We start from the raw sequence: 21388 nt of genomic DNA on the forward strand, positions 1-21388 counted from the left end.
TGACCATTTCAATCTGGCCCAGGGTATAAACTGTCCAAACCTCGGGTCATTAGCCACTTTCTGGCCCTTCAATATGCCCTTGGGCTCCACCGCTTCGATTCGCCCAGTACCCGACCTTTCCAGTTCATCACGGCTCTTAAATAGATTAAACCTCAGATCTTTCCTCCACTTCGCCTCGCCTCAGCTCGGCCACATCGAATTACCTTCAAGTCAGCTCCAGCCCAAAGATGTTGCAACCATCTTGCCTCTCCAAGACCCCAGCCCACAATGAGATCATGGCAGATCTTTTACCTCAGAACTGGACTATCCCCTATAATCTTTACTACTACATTGACTCAGGCCTAGGGGGCCCGCTTCGGGCACGATGACGGACTCTCCACTTCTCCCTCTCCCTCATCAATGTGTTCAGTTCATCTACATTAGCCGCGCCACTGTCTTCTAGGAGCATGTTAACCATAGTCTTGGGAGGGTGCCCAGGGTTCATCCTCCCATGCTTGGGCTCCCATATGATGACTAGGCTGGCAGGTAGCTCGGGGTGGTGTAGACAGTGCCCCGCTAGTTGCAGTCTTCTCCCCTCAATTTTAGCAGACAGCATCGGTAGGTTGTCATAGAGCTCAATGTTCATCATGTGCTATTGCCAACTCACATCAAGAGCCATCCGGAGCATTCGTATATAGCAACCACCTAGAGCAGCGGTCCCCAACCACCGGGCCGCGGACCGGTACCAGGCCACAAAGCATGTGCTACTGGGCCGCGAGGAAATGATATGATTTGGTGATATGAGTCAGCTGCACCTTTCTTCATTCCCTGTCATGCCCACTGTTGAACTTGAACGCACGCGAGGTCATTACCCGCGCGTCATCCATGTCAGCACGGGAAGGAGATCAACTCCTCAAGCTTGCAAATGACGGAGGGCTGAAAAGTATGTTTGACATAACATCTCTGCTGGCATTCTGGATCAAAGTCAAGGCTTAATATCCTGAGATAGCCACAGAAGCACTGAAAACATTGCTTCCATTTCCAACATATCTCTGCAATGAATGCAATGAAAACTAAATTGCAGAATAGACTGCACATAAGGAACCACCTTCGAGTATTGCTGTCTCCCATCACCCCTCGATGCACTGTCTTGTTGCAGGAAAACAAGCCCAGGGCTCCCACTGATTCAGCGATATTGGTGTGTTGCAATGACTTTAAATGTTCATACGGGGAAAATATGTGCTGTGTGTTTAATATCCAAACGTTACTTAAAATGTTACAATGCTATTGACTTATTTATATAACCATAGATCAATTACAGCATGGAAATAGGCCATCTCTGCCCTTCTAGTCCGTGCCGAATGCTACTCTCACCTAGTGCCACTGACCTGCACTCAGCCCATAACCCTCCATTCCTTTCCTGTCCACATACCTATCCAATTTTTTGTTAAATGATAATATCGAACCTGCCTCTACCACTTCTAATGGAAGTTTGTTCAACACTTACTTCAAGCTCTCCTGTCCTCCCTTGATAAGTGACTTATCACTATATTCATGCGGGGAAAATATGCGCTGTGTTTAATATTAAATTCGTTAGATAAATCCTTTTAGAAAGGAAATTGAGTGTATTAGCAATTTATCACCTATATTCTGGTCGTGATTAACCCCTCCCCCCCCCCCACAGAATCGCCAAAAACAATTTGTAGAGAAAATTCGGCATGTTACATGTACGTGCATGCACACCGGTGCACGCGCATGGCCTCATGGTTATTGTAGTCTTTCTTGGGGTAAACCCAACGTATTTGACTGCTACTCTTGTCCGTCGGCAACCCTACCCACCCCCCCCCACCCCCCGGATCAGCCGGTCCGCCAGAATATTGTCAATATTAAACTGGTCCGCAGTGCAAAAAAGGTTGGGGACCCCTGATCTAGATACTTTCGCATAGTCTTGGTGACTGTCCACGTCTCGCATCGGTACGTGAGAATGGACTCTATGACTGCTATGAAAATCCTCTTTTTAAGCCCTCTGGTCAGGTTCAACTTCCAGATTGCCTTTGTGCCCTTCATAGCCCTCCACACCAGCGCCTTCCGTATCTTTATGTCCTTCTCCGAACTCATCATTCTTGACCCGAGGTACTTGTAGTCAAAGACTTTCTTAATGGTATCATTCTCTACGGTCTTGAGAGTACCTTCATCGCAGTTAAATGCCATGTACTCTGTCTTTTTAGCATTTAGGTGAAGTCCAACTTTACTGCATTCTATTTCCACTTTTGTCAGTAGCTGCTGTGCTTCCTCCATCTGGTCAAAGAGCAGGACTATGTCATCTGCAAAATCGAGATCTGTGAGTGTAACTGGTCTGACCCTTTTGGTTCGCCCTGGCTGTATGGCAAAACCATATTAAACAAACTATATTCTTTAGTTAGTTTAAAATCTAATCAATTGACCAGATACAATGACAACCACATGGAAGTGGTGCTTAATTTCCAAAGCAAAAAGCACTGATTTGGTCACATGCATCCATATATGATAAATCCAGACCACACACTTAGGGAAGAATGTGAAGATTTTCAGCAAGTATACCAAAAGAACGACTGCAAGAAAACAGGAGTTAGACCATAAAGAAGACCATTAAGACATAGGAGCAGATTTAGGCCATTCAGCCCATCGAGTGTGCTCCGCCATTCCATCATGGCTGATCCCGGATCCCACTCAACCCCATACACCTGACTTCTCGCCATATCCTTTGATGCCCTGACCGATCGGGAAACGATCAACTTCTGCCTTAAATATACCCACAGACTTGGCCTCCAGTTTGTGGCACAGCATTCTACAGATTTACTACTCTCTGGCTAAAAAAAAAAAAAATTCCTTCTCAACTCTGTTCTGAAGGGTCCCCCCTTAATTTTGAGGCTGTGCCCTCTAGTTCTGGATAGCCCCACCACAGGAAACATCCTTTCCACATCCACCCTATCTAGTCCTTTCAACATGCAGTAGGTTTCAATGAGATCCCCGCCCATCCTTCTAATTTCCGGTGAGTACAGGCCCAAAGCTGCCAAACTCTCCTCATATGTTAACCCCTTCGTTCCCGGAATCATCCTCAAGAACCTTTCCATTTTCAGTTCAGTACAGTTTTCGTCTTGACTGGAAAAGCTCGGGTTGCTCTACTTAGAGCAGAGAAAATTCAGAGGTGACTTGATGCACGTGCTCAGGGCCATAAGATTTGTGCAAAGTGAGCAGCAGGAAATCGACAGGGTGAACCTGAACAGAGATAGAAGTGCAGAGCAGATGCCGGGTTATCACAAGCGAGAAGCAGGCAGTTCACAGAAAGTTCTGAAGGGAAGTAAAAAAGGAAGTAAAAGCCTGACACCAAACAAAAAGGAATCCAAAAATACGCTATCAGTATGTGAACAAGAAAATCGAGGGAGGAAAGGCGCGGCTGATACGAGTCCAAAAGGGACATCTTACTCATTGAGAATGGGATGTGGATGTGGTACTAAATTAATTGCATTGGACTTTAATGAGGAAGCTGCAATTGTCTGGAGTTTTAGCTCGAGAAGATATAATTGAGATAATGAACAGACAAGATATTGATGGAGTAAATACCAAGAGAGGCTAGCTGGGCAGAAAAGTGGATAAATCACCTGGTCCAGACAGGATGCATCCCAAATTATTGACAGATTGAGGAAATATCTGAAAGAGTCTTGATTTGAATGCCTGGTATGGTCGCAGAGACAGATTCAAAGTCCAAAGTTCAAATTTTATTGTGAAGGTACATATATGTCACCATATACAACCCTGAGATTCAAATCTGGAATTCAGGAAGAAGCTGGATAAGAAAAGAAAGAACTTGCAGAGCTATTTGGAAGGCAGGAGAATGGGACCAGCTGGAGTGGTCTTGCCAAGAAATGGTCAATTGGCCAAACAGCCTACTTTCAATCAGAAGCCATTCTTTGAAGTTGCTTCCTTTGATGGAAGAGTCAGGACATGCAAAAGAAGACAAGACAAGAAGAATAACTCTGTTAAATAGCAAGTGATCCGCAATACAGTATCAGAAAGGATGCTGGAACAGAGTTAATTAAGGTTTTCAAAAAGGAATTAGGAATGCACTTGAAGGAAAAACAAATGCAGAATAACATAGTAAGGCACTAACTGAAGTATTTCTTCAAAAAGCGCTCCTCAGGTTCAGAAAGCTTAATACCCTAACACACACCCCACACCCTTCTGTGTGAAATAATCTGACTTTGCCAAAGGAACAACCGGAGTTCAACCCATCTCTCCCTCATACAGTGTCCATCCACGTACAGCATTAAGCAAAGGTATTAAAGAATGATGATGAATCGGAATCCAAGACAATTACTCATCCTTGACCCACTTATTCTGTCCGCAAATTGTCTCAGCTGATGTCCCAGAGAAGCCTTGCTACCCAAGATGATCAAGGATTGGGAACAAGTAACATTGTTGGTCTATGTGACTCAGCACTGCAACCCGTAAGTGCTGCAATTTAAATAATTAGAGAGTGCGTTGGAGCACAGTGACACCTCCAAGTCTGCAACAGAGTCACAATGAAATCAAGACAACAAACCATTTCAGTTTACTAAAGGGGCCTCATTTGTGGCAGCACCCATTTAATCACACTGACGTTCTACAATGAAACGTAAATTCAAAAAGAAAACCAGCAGATGATGGAAATCTGAAATCAAAACCAACAAAAAAAAAAGCTGAAAAACTGTGTGAAGCATTGATTTGCTTGCATTTTGATCAACTGAGTGGACTGCACTTGTTCTCCATGTACTCTCCTACATATTGGAGCAACTGTTTGGATTGCTGTTTTGTAGTATTACCTCTGTACAGTCCACAAGGCTGACCCTGAGCTTCCAAATGTTCATTCTCCATTTTTTTCCAAATTTCAAAAATAGACTTCATTCGTGATAAAAAAATATACGAGAAGGAACATTCTGCATTCCACCCCGATCTTCTACACTGTTCCGATGAACAAACTTCTAAGAAAGTGGAGGCATCACCAAGCCTTCTTTGTAATGGTACTTACAGTACATGCTGCACCCAGGACATTTCCTCTGAAATGATAATGGAGAGGAATTTAAAGATGTTAACCAGATGCTAAGGGAGCTAGGGCTTTACTCTTTGGAGAGGATGAGGATAAGAGACATGATAGAGGTGTACAAGATATTAAAAGGAATAGATAGAGTGGATAGCCAGCACCTCTTCCCCAGGGCACCACTGCTCAATACAAGAGGACATGGTTTTAAGGTAAGGGGTGGGAAGTTCAAGGGGGATATTAGAGGAAGTTTTTTTTACTCAGAGAGTGGTTGGTGCGTGGAATGCACTGCCTGAGTCAGTGGTGGAGGCAGATACACTAGTGAAGTTTAAGAGACTACTAGACAGGTATATGGAGGAATTTAAGGTGGGGTGTTATATGGGAGGCAGGGTTTGAGGGTCGGCACAACATTGTGGGCCGAAGGGCCTGTAATGTGCTGTACTGTTCTATGTTCTATTTCCATCCCTGATCCCCTGATAAGGTCTGTCTCACAAACCCCCAGTTTCATCCTCCTGAAGTCAATAATCAGCTCCTTAGCCTTGCTGATGTTGAGCGAGAGGTCACTGCTGTGACACCACTCAGCCAGATTTTCAATCCCCCTCCTATATGCTGATTTGTTGCCACCTTTGATTTGGCCAACAACACTGGTGTCATCAGCAAACTTAAAATTGGCGTTGGAGCTTAGCTTCACAGTACAAAAGTAGGTAGAGCAGGAGTTAAGCACACAGCCTTGTGGTGCACCTGCGCTGATGGATATTGTGGAGGAGATGTTTTTGCCAATCTGAACTGACTGGTGTCTGCAAATGAGGAAATTAAGGATCCAATTACATAAGGAGGTACTGAAGCCTCAGTGTTGAAGCTTATTGGTTAGTTTGGAGGGGACGATAGTATTGAAATCCAAGCTGTAATTGATGAAGAGCATCCAGATGTATGCATCTTTGCTGTTCAGATGTCCCAGGGCTGACTGAAGAACCAATAAAATGGCATCTGTTGTGGACCTGTCATGAAGGTAGGCTAATTGAAGCGGATCCAAATCACTTCTTAGACAGAGCTTGATATGTTTCGTCATCAACCTCTCAAAGCAGACTCAACCCCGGCCAGTGAATGGATAGGAGACGACTGGGAGACATCATGTGCAGCAGGCTCACTGCATGGGGAAACAGATGATCCAACCAGCATGACCGATTTGACAAGAATCTCAGTAACACCGATAGAAAATCGCATTATGTATAGTGCACAGATTTTATCAACTTCAAAGGTCAATTAAGACCAGGAGTTTCTAATGAGAAGATGCAGACCAATAAAATTCCAAAGGGGTAAACTGTGACTAACAGCCTGACCAAAGATAAGCTGCACCCACACGGACTACTCAGAAAAATTCACACAATCCTGGCCATTTACTGAAGTAGCTGAACTTACAAAAAGGTCGTACTAACATGCAACTACGCTATACAACGCAGCCCACTCAAGGATATCTTAAGATCAACATGACCCAAGACGGGCTCAATTGAACCATCTCAACTAAACCCACTGAGTTTCTCGAGAAGGTCACTAGTGTTTCAGTATTTCCTGATGTCTTGTCATAACTACAGTCAGACAAACAATTTGACAAGCAGGTTACATTTCATTGTCCATTTATCTCCAGCCTCCACAAAACGGTTTCTCCCCCACTTTCCCAACAGCATGACTCAATTTGCGGTTTGACTCAGTGTGCGCCAACACTTACAGATCACCTTACAGATGGCTTCTAATTCATGCACCCAAAAGGCCAGAAAACTCGTGAATATTTGAGTGTAGGCTCAACAAGCAAACCAAATCTGCTCTCACTGTTTCCACACTTCACCCCACGCATAAAGACCCAAAAGCACAAGCATAAAGACCCAAAGCACCTGCACACATATTCCAGCAGGGGGCGACCTTAAACAAATGGCAATTGATGGCAACTATAGATCCCAAACCACCAAAACAGCTTCTTCAGGACATCCGGGCATTAAACCAGGTTCTGCGTGATATTATTAAAATCTAGCGAGTACAATTAATCACTCCTGATTCTCAGTTCAGAATGTATTACAAAACTATGAATCAAAATGTCAGAGCATCAAGCACTAAGTGGTAAAGTAGTAAGTGAATTTTTAATTGAACAGATAAGTAACACGATGAAAATATTCTTCATACTATTGAAATATTGTAACACCATACAGAATTAAATGTGTTCTTACCTTGTAATATTTGCTTCCAGTGTCATTTTGAAAGAGTGTAAGGCACTTGCTGTCCAACCTCCAGTAATGTCTTTTCCTCTATTAAAACAGACAAATCATTGTGAATTACTTATTTAATTTGAAGAACACATTAAGATTTCTTTTAAATTGGAAAAATGAGCCTGTTTTAGGCATCAAGCCTGATCACACGCAAGTCTCCTCAGACACAAATATTGCACTTTGATACCTGGAGCAATGCATGTTAGTGAAAATAAGCTTCCCAAAGATCAAAGCCTGCAAACTTAAAGCCTTTTCCATCACCAGATTTTAAATATTGTGAAAATAATCATCAATTTCTGAATTAAAAAGAGAGAGGACAGGGCATTATGAACATTTAGTCTTGAAAAAGGTGCTTTGAATCTCCCATAGATTTCTTGCAACTCCGCTATGTATTAAGGGGGAAATGCCCAACACCAATTTTATAGAGCAACACTCTCAATAAATCATGTTACCTCTGCAAGCCCTTCATGCGTTTGAACCAATATATGCTCCATTTATAGAGGGGATCCAGAAATACAAGAGTTGTACCTGAGGACTAGAGGACAGTGCAGGTTAAACAGCATTCGTAAAAAGAATGAATATGCACCTGAGAAATGGAATGGAAAATATAAAGTAGCAGGGAAAATGCTTGCCAGTCCTTTAGAGGCTGTTATCTGAAACACTTGTCATAGCAAGTTGCAGTCAAAGGCAAAGCAGTTATAAAGATGACCAGTTATGATCTAGGATGCATCTCACAGGTATTTCATGAAGGGAAAGCAGGCGATTTTCACAGCAGTGACACTAATGTGTACACTGTTGAACATCTTGCATTCGAATCCAACGGTAGCAATGCGTTGAACAACGTGGAAGGAAGTTTGAGAGAGAATGTTGTGACACACATACTGCACACCGGCTGTGAAAAGAACCTGAAACTCCGACTAATATATATCCTTTCTATCCAGAACATGCCAAAAAAGTTGACGTTAGTTCAGGTCACAAAACTTGCTTGAAAAAGATTAATTTTCAAAAGATTGGAGATATTGGCGGCTGATGTACAGTGACATTTTGTGGGCAGCTAACAAAACTACTATTGTACTAAATATACTTTTCCTGGACTAGGAATACTGTAATCCACAGGTTGTACTTTCCCTTTGGAAGTTGTGCTTCTGAACCATCTGAATGACCTAGTGTTTTTGCGGTATCCTGAAAGATTCGGCAAACTGGGCTCTCGTGAACGCAGGGACGGTCACAGCAACCACTGCTGGAGCAGACTTGGGGCCTAATTGAAGCAACGAGGGCTGGGCCTGAGCCCAAGAGTGAAAGACGAACTGCTGTTTAGCCAATTTAAGCACCAAACCAGACTAAATGGTTTAAGGTGTCAATGCCGAGGGTGAAGGATGAACCGGTATCTAGCTCATAACTCTGTGAGGCTTCACTCACCTCAGCAGTGAACTAACTCTGTAGCTGTGGCCTGCAGCCATCAGGTTTCTGTGTTGCCTCAGCACTGAACCAGCTCTGGAGCTATGGGCTCACTTGCACGGACTCTGTTGTTCAATTTCTCTATTATTTGTTTATTTTTTTTTACTGTCTGCATGATTTGTTCTTTTTCTACACATTGTATGCCTAAACAATCTTTGTCATGAGGAATTTCTTATAGATTCTATTGTGTTTCCTTGTTTTGTGGCTGACTACAGGATGAAACTCAAGATTGTACATGGTTTGATAATAAATGCACTTTGAACTTTAGAGTAAAAAAAAGGGCAGCGTGGTATTCAGTACAAAGGTTTAAATTTAAGACCAATATGGATAGATAACAAATTGAATTCAGTGAAAAATGAGATGGTTCTGAGAAGTTGGAAATGAGCATGAAACTCACTTTGAGTACAAGATGGAAACTGTTCAGGAAGTGGATTAGAGCAACTGGAATCTAAAGTTGAAGAGACCCAGAATGGACTTTTCTAATTAAACAAAAAGGCAGGGTAAAAGTGAGTAGCAAGTGAAAGGTGGTTATGCAATCTTGTTGGAGATGACACATTAAGGCAGAATGCTGAGGCTGTGATACCTTGCAGAGTAAACTGGGCTTTAAACATGCAGGATGCAATTTGTAATGCAGAGGTAACAAGGTTATCTGATACAGATTGTGGACAAGTACAAAAACAATCAATCCTGGGCTAATTGTTTAACAGATGCTAATTGTTTGTTTTAATTGTTCCCTTCAACTCAAACTTTGGATTCTTGTCACAGCAGCCAGTGTTGCCTCGATTAAAAGCAAGAACAAAAAATTTAGATAAATATCTGCTTAGGGACGAGGCTGGGATTCATAAGTACCAATCATAATTGAAAACTATGCAGAATGTGCTGTAACCTTGGGAAGAACATTAATCAAAAATGAATAGAGAACCCAGCAGAGATTCAGAACAGTTGAACAGTTACTCAAAGAAAAAACTGCTGGAAAATCTCAATCACAAACAAGAGAAAATCTGCAAAGGCTGGGAATCCAAGCAACATACACAAATGCTGGAGGAACTCAGTAGGCCAGGCTTCTTTCCATAGATGCTGCCTGGGCCTGCTGAGTTCCTCCAGCACTTTGTGCGCGTTGTCCAGCAGGTCAAGCATCACCTATAGAGGACAAGGGGTAGCAGGCATTTTGAGGTTGAGACCTTGCACCAAGACTGAAAGTATAGGAAGAAGATGGCCATTCTATTGAAGGAGGAGTGAGATAGAGGCTGGAAGGTGAGAGTTGGAAACAAATGAGGGTGCATGAGGGGGTGGGAGTGGTGAATGATGAATTGATGGAAGTGGAGGAGGGAGGAGAGAGAGTTGATACAGAGGCTAGCAGTGAAATGAGAACTAAGTCCCATTCACCTCCATTCAGGGTCCCAAGGCAGTCCTTCCAGGTGAGGTAACACTTCACATGTGAATCTGCTGGGGTTGTCTATTGTGTCTAGTGCTCCTGACGTGGCCTCCTCTACATCGGTGAGACCCGTCGTAAGTTGGGGGACTGCTTCATCGAGCACCTCCAGTCTATCTGCCAAAAGTAGAACTACCCAGTGGCCAAATATTTTAATTCCCATTCTGACCTGTCAGTCCAGGGCCTCCTCTCGTGTCAAGATGAAGCCACCCTCAGGGTGGAGAAGTAACATCTTAGGTTCTGTCCGTAAAAAAAAACCCTCCCCTCTTCTTCAGTTCCCTGCTGTGGCCTCTTACCTTTTCTAACCTATCACCTCCACCTTGGTCCCCTCCTCCTCCTCCTCGTCTTTCTCCTGTGGTCCACTCTCCTCTCAGATCAGATCTCTTCCTCTCCAGCCCTTTATCTTTCCCACCCACCTGGCTCCATCTATCATCTTCTAGCGATCCTCCTTCCCATCCTCCACCTTTTTATTCTGGTGCCCTCCCCCTTCCTTTCCAGTCCTGAGGAAGAGTCTTGGCCCGAAGCATCACTATTTATTCCTTTCCACAGACGCTGTCTGGCCTGCTGAGTCCCTCCAGCATTTTGTGTGCGTTGCTCTGGATTTCCAGCATCTGTGAAATCCCTCAGGTTTACACTTTGAGATTTGCCAATGCTGTAAAATGCAGATACTTATGGAAGAGAAAGTAACCCCTAGCTCACAGCACATTTAAGCAGGGTGGCGGAAAATAAAGTATGTGCTTTGCTTGCCTTCATCATTCAGGGCATTAAGTACAGAAGCTGGGACATCATGGTACAGATGTACAAGACATTAGTAAGCCCACAACTGCGTGCAACACTATAGCAAGTATGTGATTAAACTTGAGAAAGTGCAGAAAAAATTCAGAAGTATGTTGTTGGGACTGGAGGGCTTGAGTTGTGAGAGACTGGAATTGTTTTCCTTGGAGTGAGATGCAGACTGAGAGAGTGACTTTATAAAGGTTCATAACGTCATGACGACATAGATAAGGTGGACGATCAGTCCTTTCTCCCAGGGTGGGAGAACCGAAAACTGGAGGACATAAGTTTCGGTAAGAGGGGAAAGACTTAAACGATTGGCAACTTAATCTCACAGGATCAGGAATGAGCTGCAAGAGAAAGTGGTACAATTATATTTAAACATGGCCTCTCAAAGTCCAGTCCCATGTCCCCATTGTGAGAGCAGGAAATGGATAAGGCTGGCCAACAGGCCTATCCCATGTAAGAGGGCGCAATGGATTCCAGAAGTGTTGATAAATTCTAATCCTACCATCAACTTCAGAGGATGACGGCGACAGGAGGTCGTCAATGGGAGCTAAGGGCCTAAGTAAGCAAACAGATAGGAAAAGTTACGAGCTAGGGTTTCTCAATCTTTGTTATGCCATCAATGGAGTGAACCACAGGTTGGGAACCCCTGGCTTAGAGGTATATGGACCAAATGCAGGCAAACCTCAGATAGATACCTTGGTCAGCATGGAAAATTTGGGTTGAAGGGCCTGTGTGTATGCTGTATGACAAAGGAAAAGAGATCTATTTAAAACAGTTTGTGCATTTGAGAAAGCTTCCAGAATTTATAAGTGAGGCCACTGCAAGCAAAAATGGCAGGGCAGGGGCCTTCCACAAATTAAGGGTGCCCTAGATAGCTAGGAACATGTTGATATTTTCCAAAACACCAAAAGAACATACATCTATTAAGAAAGCTGAAAAAGCTGAATCTCTATATTGGTCATATGACCAAAGTAACAAACCTACCAGATTAGCTCCCTGAAAAACTCATTCCAAATTTTTTTGGATGAAATTGCTCAGAGGTAAAGGATGTTAGAGTTAGGAAATGGGGAGAAAACCCAGACAACATCCAGTTGCAGATCAGAGATATAACACAATAACAATATCAGACTCAATCACAAGAATACCAAATTTAAATTTCTGATATGCATTTCTATTTCCTAACCATCTATCTTTGAGGGAGTGATAATTCTATCTTCACATATATTGGAAAGGAGGACACATTCACAAAAGAATACTGTAAAACAAGCTGTTTCTACTTCAATACCATTTCCATCTCCTCCTCTGCACTCAGAACACAAACCCACTGGTAACTAGATTGAAAGTATCTTAAATTAGCCCTATTTGAGATAGCTATTTTATCGATGTTAAAATGTTTACTATAAGTCACACATGGATCCCAATGTAGGCACCAGGGTAACAAACAATTACTTGAACCAGCTCATTTCCTGTGTCCTTCTTTCCATTCATGGGTCATGTCAAAATGAATCATGCTGGTTATATCATATTTGTCATCTCCATGGAGAAATACTTGGTGCATTCATAGACATTTCTCCACCCTCTTTAACAGTATGTTAAAATAAATTTTAAAAACATACAACACAAGTTTCTAACATGTTCACTGGCAATTTCTGATATACTGTTTGACTATGTCCATCAGAGCATAACCTATTCAAAGGAAACATTTGTTATATCAAATCCTCAACAATAAGCAGAATTGCTGGAAATCCTAGAGAAAGATTTGGTACAATTCTATTTTTTTTATATATGACCCTTTTTTTCTGAACTATGGAATGTTACAGATGAGATAACATGCAAGGAAGAGCAATTAATTCAATTTTAGTTTCATTGTAGATATTTGTGATGGAAACGGGATTCATTACATTCCCTCCAATACCAAGTGGGCTTTCAGCCAGATCTGGCTAAACATTAAAAGTCAATATCCACTCTGCCCCAAAAACAGACTTCAGTTTACATCAAGTCCTATTGTGGTGGCCTTTACTGAATGAAATCTGTCGTTCTACTGTGACATTAGGGAGAAAGTTAGTTAAATCTGAAATCTAAAGCAAACAGAGGAAGTATTCATCATATGATTCGGAAAACAAAGTGACCAGGCAATGTAGAGGCTTTTTAAAATTATTATTTATTTATTATGATACAGCATGGGGTATCCCCTTTCAGCCCTTTGAGCCATGCCGCCCAGCAATCCCCCGATTTCACTCTAGCCTAATCACAGGACAATTTACAAAGACCAATTAACCTGCCAACTGGTACGACTTTGGACTGTGGGAGGGCAAACTCGAGTACCCGGAGGAAACCCACGTGGTCACATGGAGAACGGACAAACTACTTATAGGCAGCAGCGGGAATTGAACCCGGGTCGCCTGCACTGTAAAGCGTTGTGCTAACCACTATGCTACCGAGCTGCCCCATTTTCAATACATAATTTCACAATGTTTTATGAGGATTCACTTGGACACTAATGACCCATTACCTTGTAACGAGCAAACATTCCCACTCGCAGTTGCATGCCCAACATTCTTTCTGTGCACAAACCAATGCTCAGAATGAACGTGCGATCTCACTGAGCCACCCTTCAGTATGGGTGGGGGGGGGGGGGAAGTCAAGTCAAATATCTGTTTGCTGTTAAAGCTAAGAAGCAGATCTCCACAGGTTAGATTCACAATCAGTTCTACAATCACAAATTGTTTCAAAATAAATATGCTTACCAGATTGTCTTTGCTGGTGTAGTGGACCATCCAACCTTCTCTCACCATTGTGCTGCTCTTCCTTTTCGTGTGCTTAACAGACTGTACAACTCTCATGAGAGGAATATTGTTGCTTGTTGAAGGACTGGAACAAAATGTTCCAAGTTACTGAACATAAAAAAACCTATACAGGATTCAGATTGTGAATTGCAAATGCAAGCATATCATAATGGATTTTGTGCTTTCCAAACCTGCCTAACATGAATTATTTTGACCAAATACAGTAACACAACAGAAGACCACTGAATAATTGTATTTATAGGAATAGCTTTAGTCTGATACCTCCAAGAGGACCACTACCTTGCTGTGGTTTGGGGTCTTGTGTACCTCAATGACCCAGAGAGCTATGCTGGCTGGAGTTAGGGCTTTTATGCTTTGGGTCTTGGTAGCATTATCCATAGCAATCAGATCAAAGGGTAGAGTGGTCCACCAGTCTCCCAGGTTTGGGGGTTCAGCTCATGGCTCACAATCCTGACCGGTTAAAACAAAACTGTTACAGAAATAACAATGAAGAATCTTTCTACATCTGAGTACAACGGTATTCCCGAGTATCCACCCAGGATTTGTAAGACCGAAGGTAGTGAAAACTGAGCTACTGACACGATGAAGGAAACCCTGAACATCGCCAGAGATGGAGGACCTCCATTACTATCCTAAATGCCAGCGACGTAACGGGCAGTAAGTTCAGTCTGATTGCAATAAAATGTAATGGACAAGAAATGAGCAATGAGCTTGCAATTTAAAAACATTACCACACTTTCATAAAAGTCGTGAAAGATCAGAACTCCAGAAAGGCGTTCTGAAAGGCATGCTGACCTGGTCAGCTTCTCAAGACCACAAGTGAGAGCAAAGATTAAAAATTCCTAGCCTTGTAAATGTGTATGCGTGTTAAAAGGAGCTAACGTAACTGAAACATGAAATAATATCTGGGATTGAAGGGAGATTTCTAAGTAATCTTGGATAAGCTCTCCAAAGAGCACAACTAGATACCGAAACCACATTAACTTCGCTGAAATGGATTTCACATTCAGCTGAATACTCTGATAGCCAACAGCTGGGTCATTCTTTCTAGCAGATCGAAAAATGGACATACTTGGGTGTTGATTATAACAATATAGTGACCAAGTCTGCTTCCAAAGTATCAGATTCTACGAAGCAGCCACAGAGCAACATTCCAGGAAGTCCAGCAACAATACATTGGACATTGTCAAACAAGGCAGATTTCATTGTCACATGGATAGTGAACAAACCAGACAATGAAAAGATTACAAACAAGAGAAAATCTGCTGAGGCTAAACCCAAGCAACACACACAAAATGCTGGAGGAAAAGATTACCTGATTGTTCGGACAGGTTCTTCATCTTTCTCTCCATCCAAATCAGAGGAATCCATAAAATACAACTTCTCTTCTGATGTCGACGGTTCCTCTGTGTCATCCAACATCCTGCTGCCTTCACTGTTCATGTCACTGCTGTCGACCTCCATAGGCATATCGGAATCAGGCCCTGGGCTGGCTGGCTCTGCAAGCGGTAGTTAAAGTTCAAGACTAGTTTAATCATCACACATACATCGAAACGTCAGAACATACACTGAAATGCCTTACTTGTTTCAATGAGCACAACGCAGTCTGCGGATGTGCGAGGGGCAGTCTGCAAGTACTGCCATGCTTCCAGCCCCAACAAAGCACGTCCACAACTTACTAACCTGTACATCTTTGGACTGTGGGAGGAAACCAGAGCACCCAGAGGAAACCCGTGCAGTCATGGGGAGAACATAGAAAATCCTTACAGACAGTGGCAGGAATTGAACCCCAGTGTCAGAGCTAAGACTGCAAATCAAACCTACCACACAAGGCATGAGGTGGCATGTCAGAGATACCAGCTCAAATTCTGCCAAAGGCATAACAATTCCACTCAGGGAATTCATGAACGAAGATGAGCATCCTGACATATACTTCCCTGAGTTCTTCCTCACTAACACTGCCGGAACTACTTAGCATTTGCAGCATTTTCTATTTTTTATAGCAGGATTTCCAGCATCTGCAGGTTTTTTAAAAAAAATCTTGATTTCATTTCAGAAGACACGCATGCCTTCAATTCCGTGTGGGTGTTAAGTAACTTGAAATAAGTCACTGATCTTACTACAATTGGTCCAACGCCCATGTTAAAGAGAGATCTTTTACAAGATCTGGTAAACCTAGCACAAGTTCACACGAAGATTAATCAGACATTGACTCCCCCTATGGCTGAAGGCTGAGATAAATTTGAACAGAGCCATAACAAGCAATTAAAAAAGCTATTTTTTAGGTGGTTATAGCTCCATTTTTTTTTAAAGATATTAAACACAAGTAAGCTTCTGCAAATATATTTTTGCCAATAATTTATCCATATCAGTGAGAGAGACAGTGTGGCATGTCGAACTGTCGGGTAAACAATAGTTTTTTTTGTTGACTGCAGATAATGGTCTCTCCCTGAGTTTTGTTGCTGGGTGGGTGGTGGGCACTGATGCTTTCTTGATGAAATAGGCAGGGGAGGGGGGAGAGTGGCAGCAGGGGGTAGGGTGTATGAGTTGACTCACCAAGAGCACCTAATAGTTGTCTTGTTTTACACAAATTAAAATATCCTCGTGGAACTGACAAACACCTGTTCCACCTTTACAATGCAACCCCTACACTATGCTGGAGGAACTTAGCAGGTCAGGCAGTATCTATGGAAGTGATTAAGCAGTCAACGTTTCCGGCTGAGACCCTTCTTCAGGACTGAAAAGGAAGGGGAAAGGAGCCAGAATAAAAAGGCAGAGGAAGGGAAGGACGACAAGCGAGAAGGTGACTGGTGAAGCCAGGTGGGTGGAAAAGGTAAAAGGCTGGAGAAGGAGGAAACTGATAGGAGAGGAGAGTGGAACATTGGAGAAAGGGAAGAAGGAGGGGCACCATGGGGAGGTGAGAAGTAGATGAGGAGAAGAGCCAGAAAGATAGAGTGGGAAGAGATAAAAAGAGATGGGGAAGAGGAAAAATATCAGAAGGAGAAATTAATGCTCATGCCATCAGGTTGACTTGACTTCAAAGAGGTATAAAAGGTATCAATAAGGTGGCCAGCCTTTTTCCCCCGGGCAGAATGGCTACTGAGAGAGGACAACATTTTAAGGTGATAGAAATAGAGAATGGGGGGAGGGGAATGTTAGAGGCAAGGTTTTTATTTACATATATATATATATATATATATATATACACACACACACACATACACACACACACATATATGTGTGTATATACACACACACACACACACACACACACACACACACACAGTGTGGTAAATGCATAGAGAACACTGCCAGGGATGGTAGTACAGGCAGATGCATTAGGGAGATTTAAGAGACCCTTAGGCACACGGGTGAAATTGGAGAGCTGTAAGGGAGAGAAGCATTAGATTAATCATAGAGTAGAATAAAAGGTCAACACAATCTTGTGGGCTGAAGGGCCTGTGCTGTTCTGTGTTCTCGACACTAGAATATGGCTTCAGCAAGCTCATGATTACATGTTGAATTTTACATCCAGGACTTCACATCCTCTGATGACACCTAGAATTAGGTTTGCATTTTCTGCATTATTTTTGATATGAGGTGCGGCCTTTAACACCCAAGCAAGTCTAATCACTCTGCAGCAGAAACACTCTACACTGAGTGACCACTTTATCAGGTACATCTGCTCATTAATGCAAATACCTAATCAGCCTATCACGTGGCAGCAACTCAATGCATAAAAACATGCAGACATGGTCAAGAAGGTCTGTTGCCGTTCACACCAAATATCAGAATAGGGACGATGTTGACCTGACTTTGACCGTGGAACGACTGTTGGTGATTTGAGTATCTCAGAAACTCAATGACGGGGCAGTTTGAGTATCACAGAAACTGCTGATCTCTTGGGATTTTCATGCCCAACATCTGTAGAGTTTACAGAGAATGGTGCAAAAATAAAACACAATAATATCTAGTGAGCGTTCTGTGAGAAAAAAACAGCTAATTAATGAGAGAAACAAGAGAATGGCCAGACTAGTTCAAGCTCTCAGGAAGGTGACACTAACTCAAATGATCACACATTACAACAATGGCGTGCAGAAGAGCATCTCTGAATGTATTAGGCATCAAACCCTTAAGTCATTGAGCTACAGCAGAAGACCATGAATGTACAGTCAGTGGCCACTTAATTAGATGCAGGAAGCACCAAATAAAATGGCCACTGGGTGTACATTTGAACAAGTAATTTCAATTAGAATTCCATAACATTTAGTTCTACACAACAATGGTTAAAAATTACACAAATCTTAAAAGAAAAAAATATTTGAATTATCTTATTTTTCTCTGTTCTGATGCAAGACTAATTTAAGATATTAACATTAAATCTGTTTCCCTCTACACAGATGCTGGCTGACCTGCTAAATACTTCCAATATTTTCTGTTTTTATTCTTACATCGAACACTTGCACGGAATAACTCATCACTGCTTTATGGGCATGTCTTACCTCCATTAAAAACAACTTCGCCGAGACAGTCCCTGGGTACTTTGGGTGCACATCGCTTGTGGCAATTAAACCTGCAATCTGTAAAGTTACATGAAAGGCTTATGTGATGTGAAAGCGCCTCAGATATACAAATATAACATTTAGAAGTCAAAGCAGATCACCCAACCCCTTAAGTCGTAGGATGCAATTATACAGCAAAAGCCATTGTCTTGGGGAAGATGAGTGCAAGGTTCACTCATATACTTCAGTGAACAATTTGACAATGATTTGGGAAATTGGCCTCTGAGTATGCACAACAGCAAGACCCCCCCATATTCTGTAGCCTAGCCATTGAATTTAGAGTGATCTTGGTTCTCAAGTATAGTTGTCTAGTTAAATGGGTTCCCATTCCTTCAGAAGATTAGCTCCATATAAGATTGACCGGGCAAATGTGCAGCTTTGCAAAGAATATGCCACGTTATTGCTAAGATGGACAATCTTATACTTTTCACTTCATATTCCACCAAACATATCTTTGCCTACTCACATTCTATTTGCCTTCAACGAATTTCACATTTCACCCAATACTTTCAGATATTGATTACTCAGAAAATAATACCACTGGGGATAGAATATGAATTAGTCTTTCCAGTCAAAGTGAACACAAATTTCTACAATATGGTCTAAATTTGGCAATAAATGGCACCTCCTTTGCTTGTAACTTCAGAAACAACTCTACTTATATCTTTGATCTCTCTTTTTTCTCCTGTTCAATGTTCTTTTGAAAACCCTGTCCTGGAGTCACATTCTGACTTCAGTTCCTTGTGGGAATGGGACCTGCTCTCAGGGTCTCATGACTGGCCGCTTTTTGATTTCCCAAGGATGCGGCCTGAAAGACTAGTGCACCTTCAGGGTGCTGGATTTTTGTGGGTCTGGAGATGGGCTGGTTCAAAGTTGGTGCCCCTGACTGAGGCATTGCTGGAGAACACGGAACATTGGGGGCAGTAGGTTCGCTGCCGTGGGCTGTGTATCCAGAGATCCGAGCCTTGGGGCCCACTCTCTTGGCGCAAAGCTCGGTGAAAGCGACACAACAACTTTTAACATCATAAATCAGCAAGCTGCTTGTTATGTCTCCCCTCTCACTGCGAAATGGAGACACCTCTTTTTGTGAGTGTGGAGGGGGGGGAGGGGGAGAGGGGGAGAGGGGGAGAGGGGGAGAGGGGGAGAGGGGGGGAGGGGGGGAGGGGGGGAGGGGGGGAGGGGGGGAGGGGGGGAGGGGGGGAGGGGGGGGGGGAGGGGGGGAGGGGGGGAGGGGGGAGGGGGGAAGGGGGGAGGGGGGAAGGGGGGAGGGGGGAGGGGGGGAGGGGGGGAGGGGGGGAGGGGGGAGGGGGGAGAGGGGGGAGGGGGGAGAGGGGGGAGGGGGAGAGGGGAGAGGGGAGAGGGGAGAGGGGAGAGGGGAGAGGGGAGAGGGGAGAGGGGAGAGGGGAGAGGGGAGAGGGGAGAGGGGAGAGGGGAGAGGGGAGAGGGGAGAGGGGAGAGGGGAGAGGGAGGGGAGGGGGAGAGAGGAGGGGAGGTCTTTGGGGTTCTAACATTCAACTGTCATTCATCCTTTGGAGCACTGCTCTGTTTTTGTGGATGTTTGCGAAGAAAAGAATTTCAGGATGTATATTGCACATATATCTCTGACATTAAATGTACCTGTCAAAATCTATTGGTTAAATTTATTACAGTTAATAAACACAAAATATGATTGTATAATTACTCACCCCCTTTAAATCAGTATTTAGTAGATGCACCTATGGCAGCAATTACAGCCTTGAGTCTGCATGGATAGGTCTCTATCAGTTTTGCACATCAGAACACTGCAATATTTCCCCGTTCCTCTTTACAAAATTGCTCAAGCTCTGTCAGATTACATTGGGAATCATGAGTGAACAGCCCTTTTTAAGTCCAGCCACAAATTCTCAATTGGATTGAGGTCTGGACTCTGACTTGGCCAATCAGGGTATTAACTTTGTTGTTTTTAAGCCATTCCTGTGCAGCTTTAGCTTTATGCTTGGGGTCACTGTCCTGCCGGAAAACAGATCTCCCTAGTCTCAGTTCTCTTGCAGAGTGCATCAGGTTTTCCTCCAGGATTTCCCTGTATTTTGCTGCAATCATTTTACCCTCTACCTTCACAAGCCTCACAGGGCCTGCTACAGTGAAGCATCTCCACGACATGATGCAGCCACCACCATGCTTCACAGTAGGGAGGTTGTGTTTTGATGATGTGCGGTGTTTGGCTTATGCCAAACATAGTGTTGAGTCTGATGCTAAAAAGTTCTATTTTGGTTTCTTCAGATCATAGAACCTTCTTCCCAGATGCCTTCTGGCAATCTCTAGCTGAGATTTCATGTGAGATTTTATTTTCAATTGTGGCTTTCTCTTTGCCACTCTCACATAAAGCTGCAACTATTGAAGCACCCAGACAACAGTTGGTTGTGCATTCTCTCCAATCTCAGCCACTGACATTTGTATCTCCTCCACAGTTGTCGTAGATCTCTTGCTCAGTCACTTAGCTTTTGAGAATGACCTGCTCCAGGCAGATTTACAGCTGTGCCATATTCTTTCCATTTCTTGATGATTGACTTAACTGTACTCCAAGGGATAGTCAGTGACTTGTATCCATCTCCTGACTTGTGCTTTTCAACAACTTGTTCACGGAGTTACTTGGAGTGTTGTCTTGCTGGTGTAGTTCTTGCCAGGATACAGTCTCACCGGCAGTTGGACCCTCCATATACAGGTGGATTTTTATTATAATCAACTGAAACACCTTGACTGCACACAGGCGATCTCCATTTAACTAATTATGTGACTTCTAAAACCAATTAGTTGCACCAGTGATGCTTTGGTGTGTCATATTAAAGGGGGTGAATACTTGTGCAATCAATTATTTTGTGTTTTATATTTGTAATTAATTTAGATCACTTTGTAGAGATCGGTTTTCACTTTGACACAGAGTATTTTTCTGTTGATCAGTGTCAGAAAAAGCCAAATTAAATCCACTGTGATTCAATGTTGTTAAACAATAAAATATGAAAACATCTGGGGGGGGCAGTGGAATACATTTTATAGGCACTGCATACTGACAAATA

General features: G+C 43.0%; 1 protein-coding gene across 1 annotated transcript in view; it reads right to left on the reverse strand.

The window, feature by feature from the left end:
• Positions 1-21388, reverse strand: part of prkd3 (protein kinase D3) — a 382928-nt gene that overhangs the window by 83307 nt on the left and 278233 nt on the right. The window contains exons 8-11 of the mRNA XM_072264891.1: positions 18276-18353; positions 15089-15272; positions 13714-13837; positions 7255-7332 (exon numbers count right to left, since the gene is read on the reverse strand). Coding sequence (XP_072120992.1) covers positions 7255-7332; positions 13714-13837; positions 15089-15272; positions 18276-18353 — 464 coding nt within the window. The remainder of the gene's footprint in view (positions 1-7254; positions 7333-13713; positions 13838-15088; positions 15273-18275; positions 18354-21388) is intronic.

Source organism: Mobula birostris, chromosome 8 (genome assembly GCF_030028105.1).
Source record: "Mobula birostris isolate sMobBir1 chromosome 8, sMobBir1.hap1, whole genome shotgun sequence".
NCBI lineage: Eukaryota > Metazoa > Chordata > Chondrichthyes > Myliobatiformes > Myliobatidae > Mobula > Mobula birostris.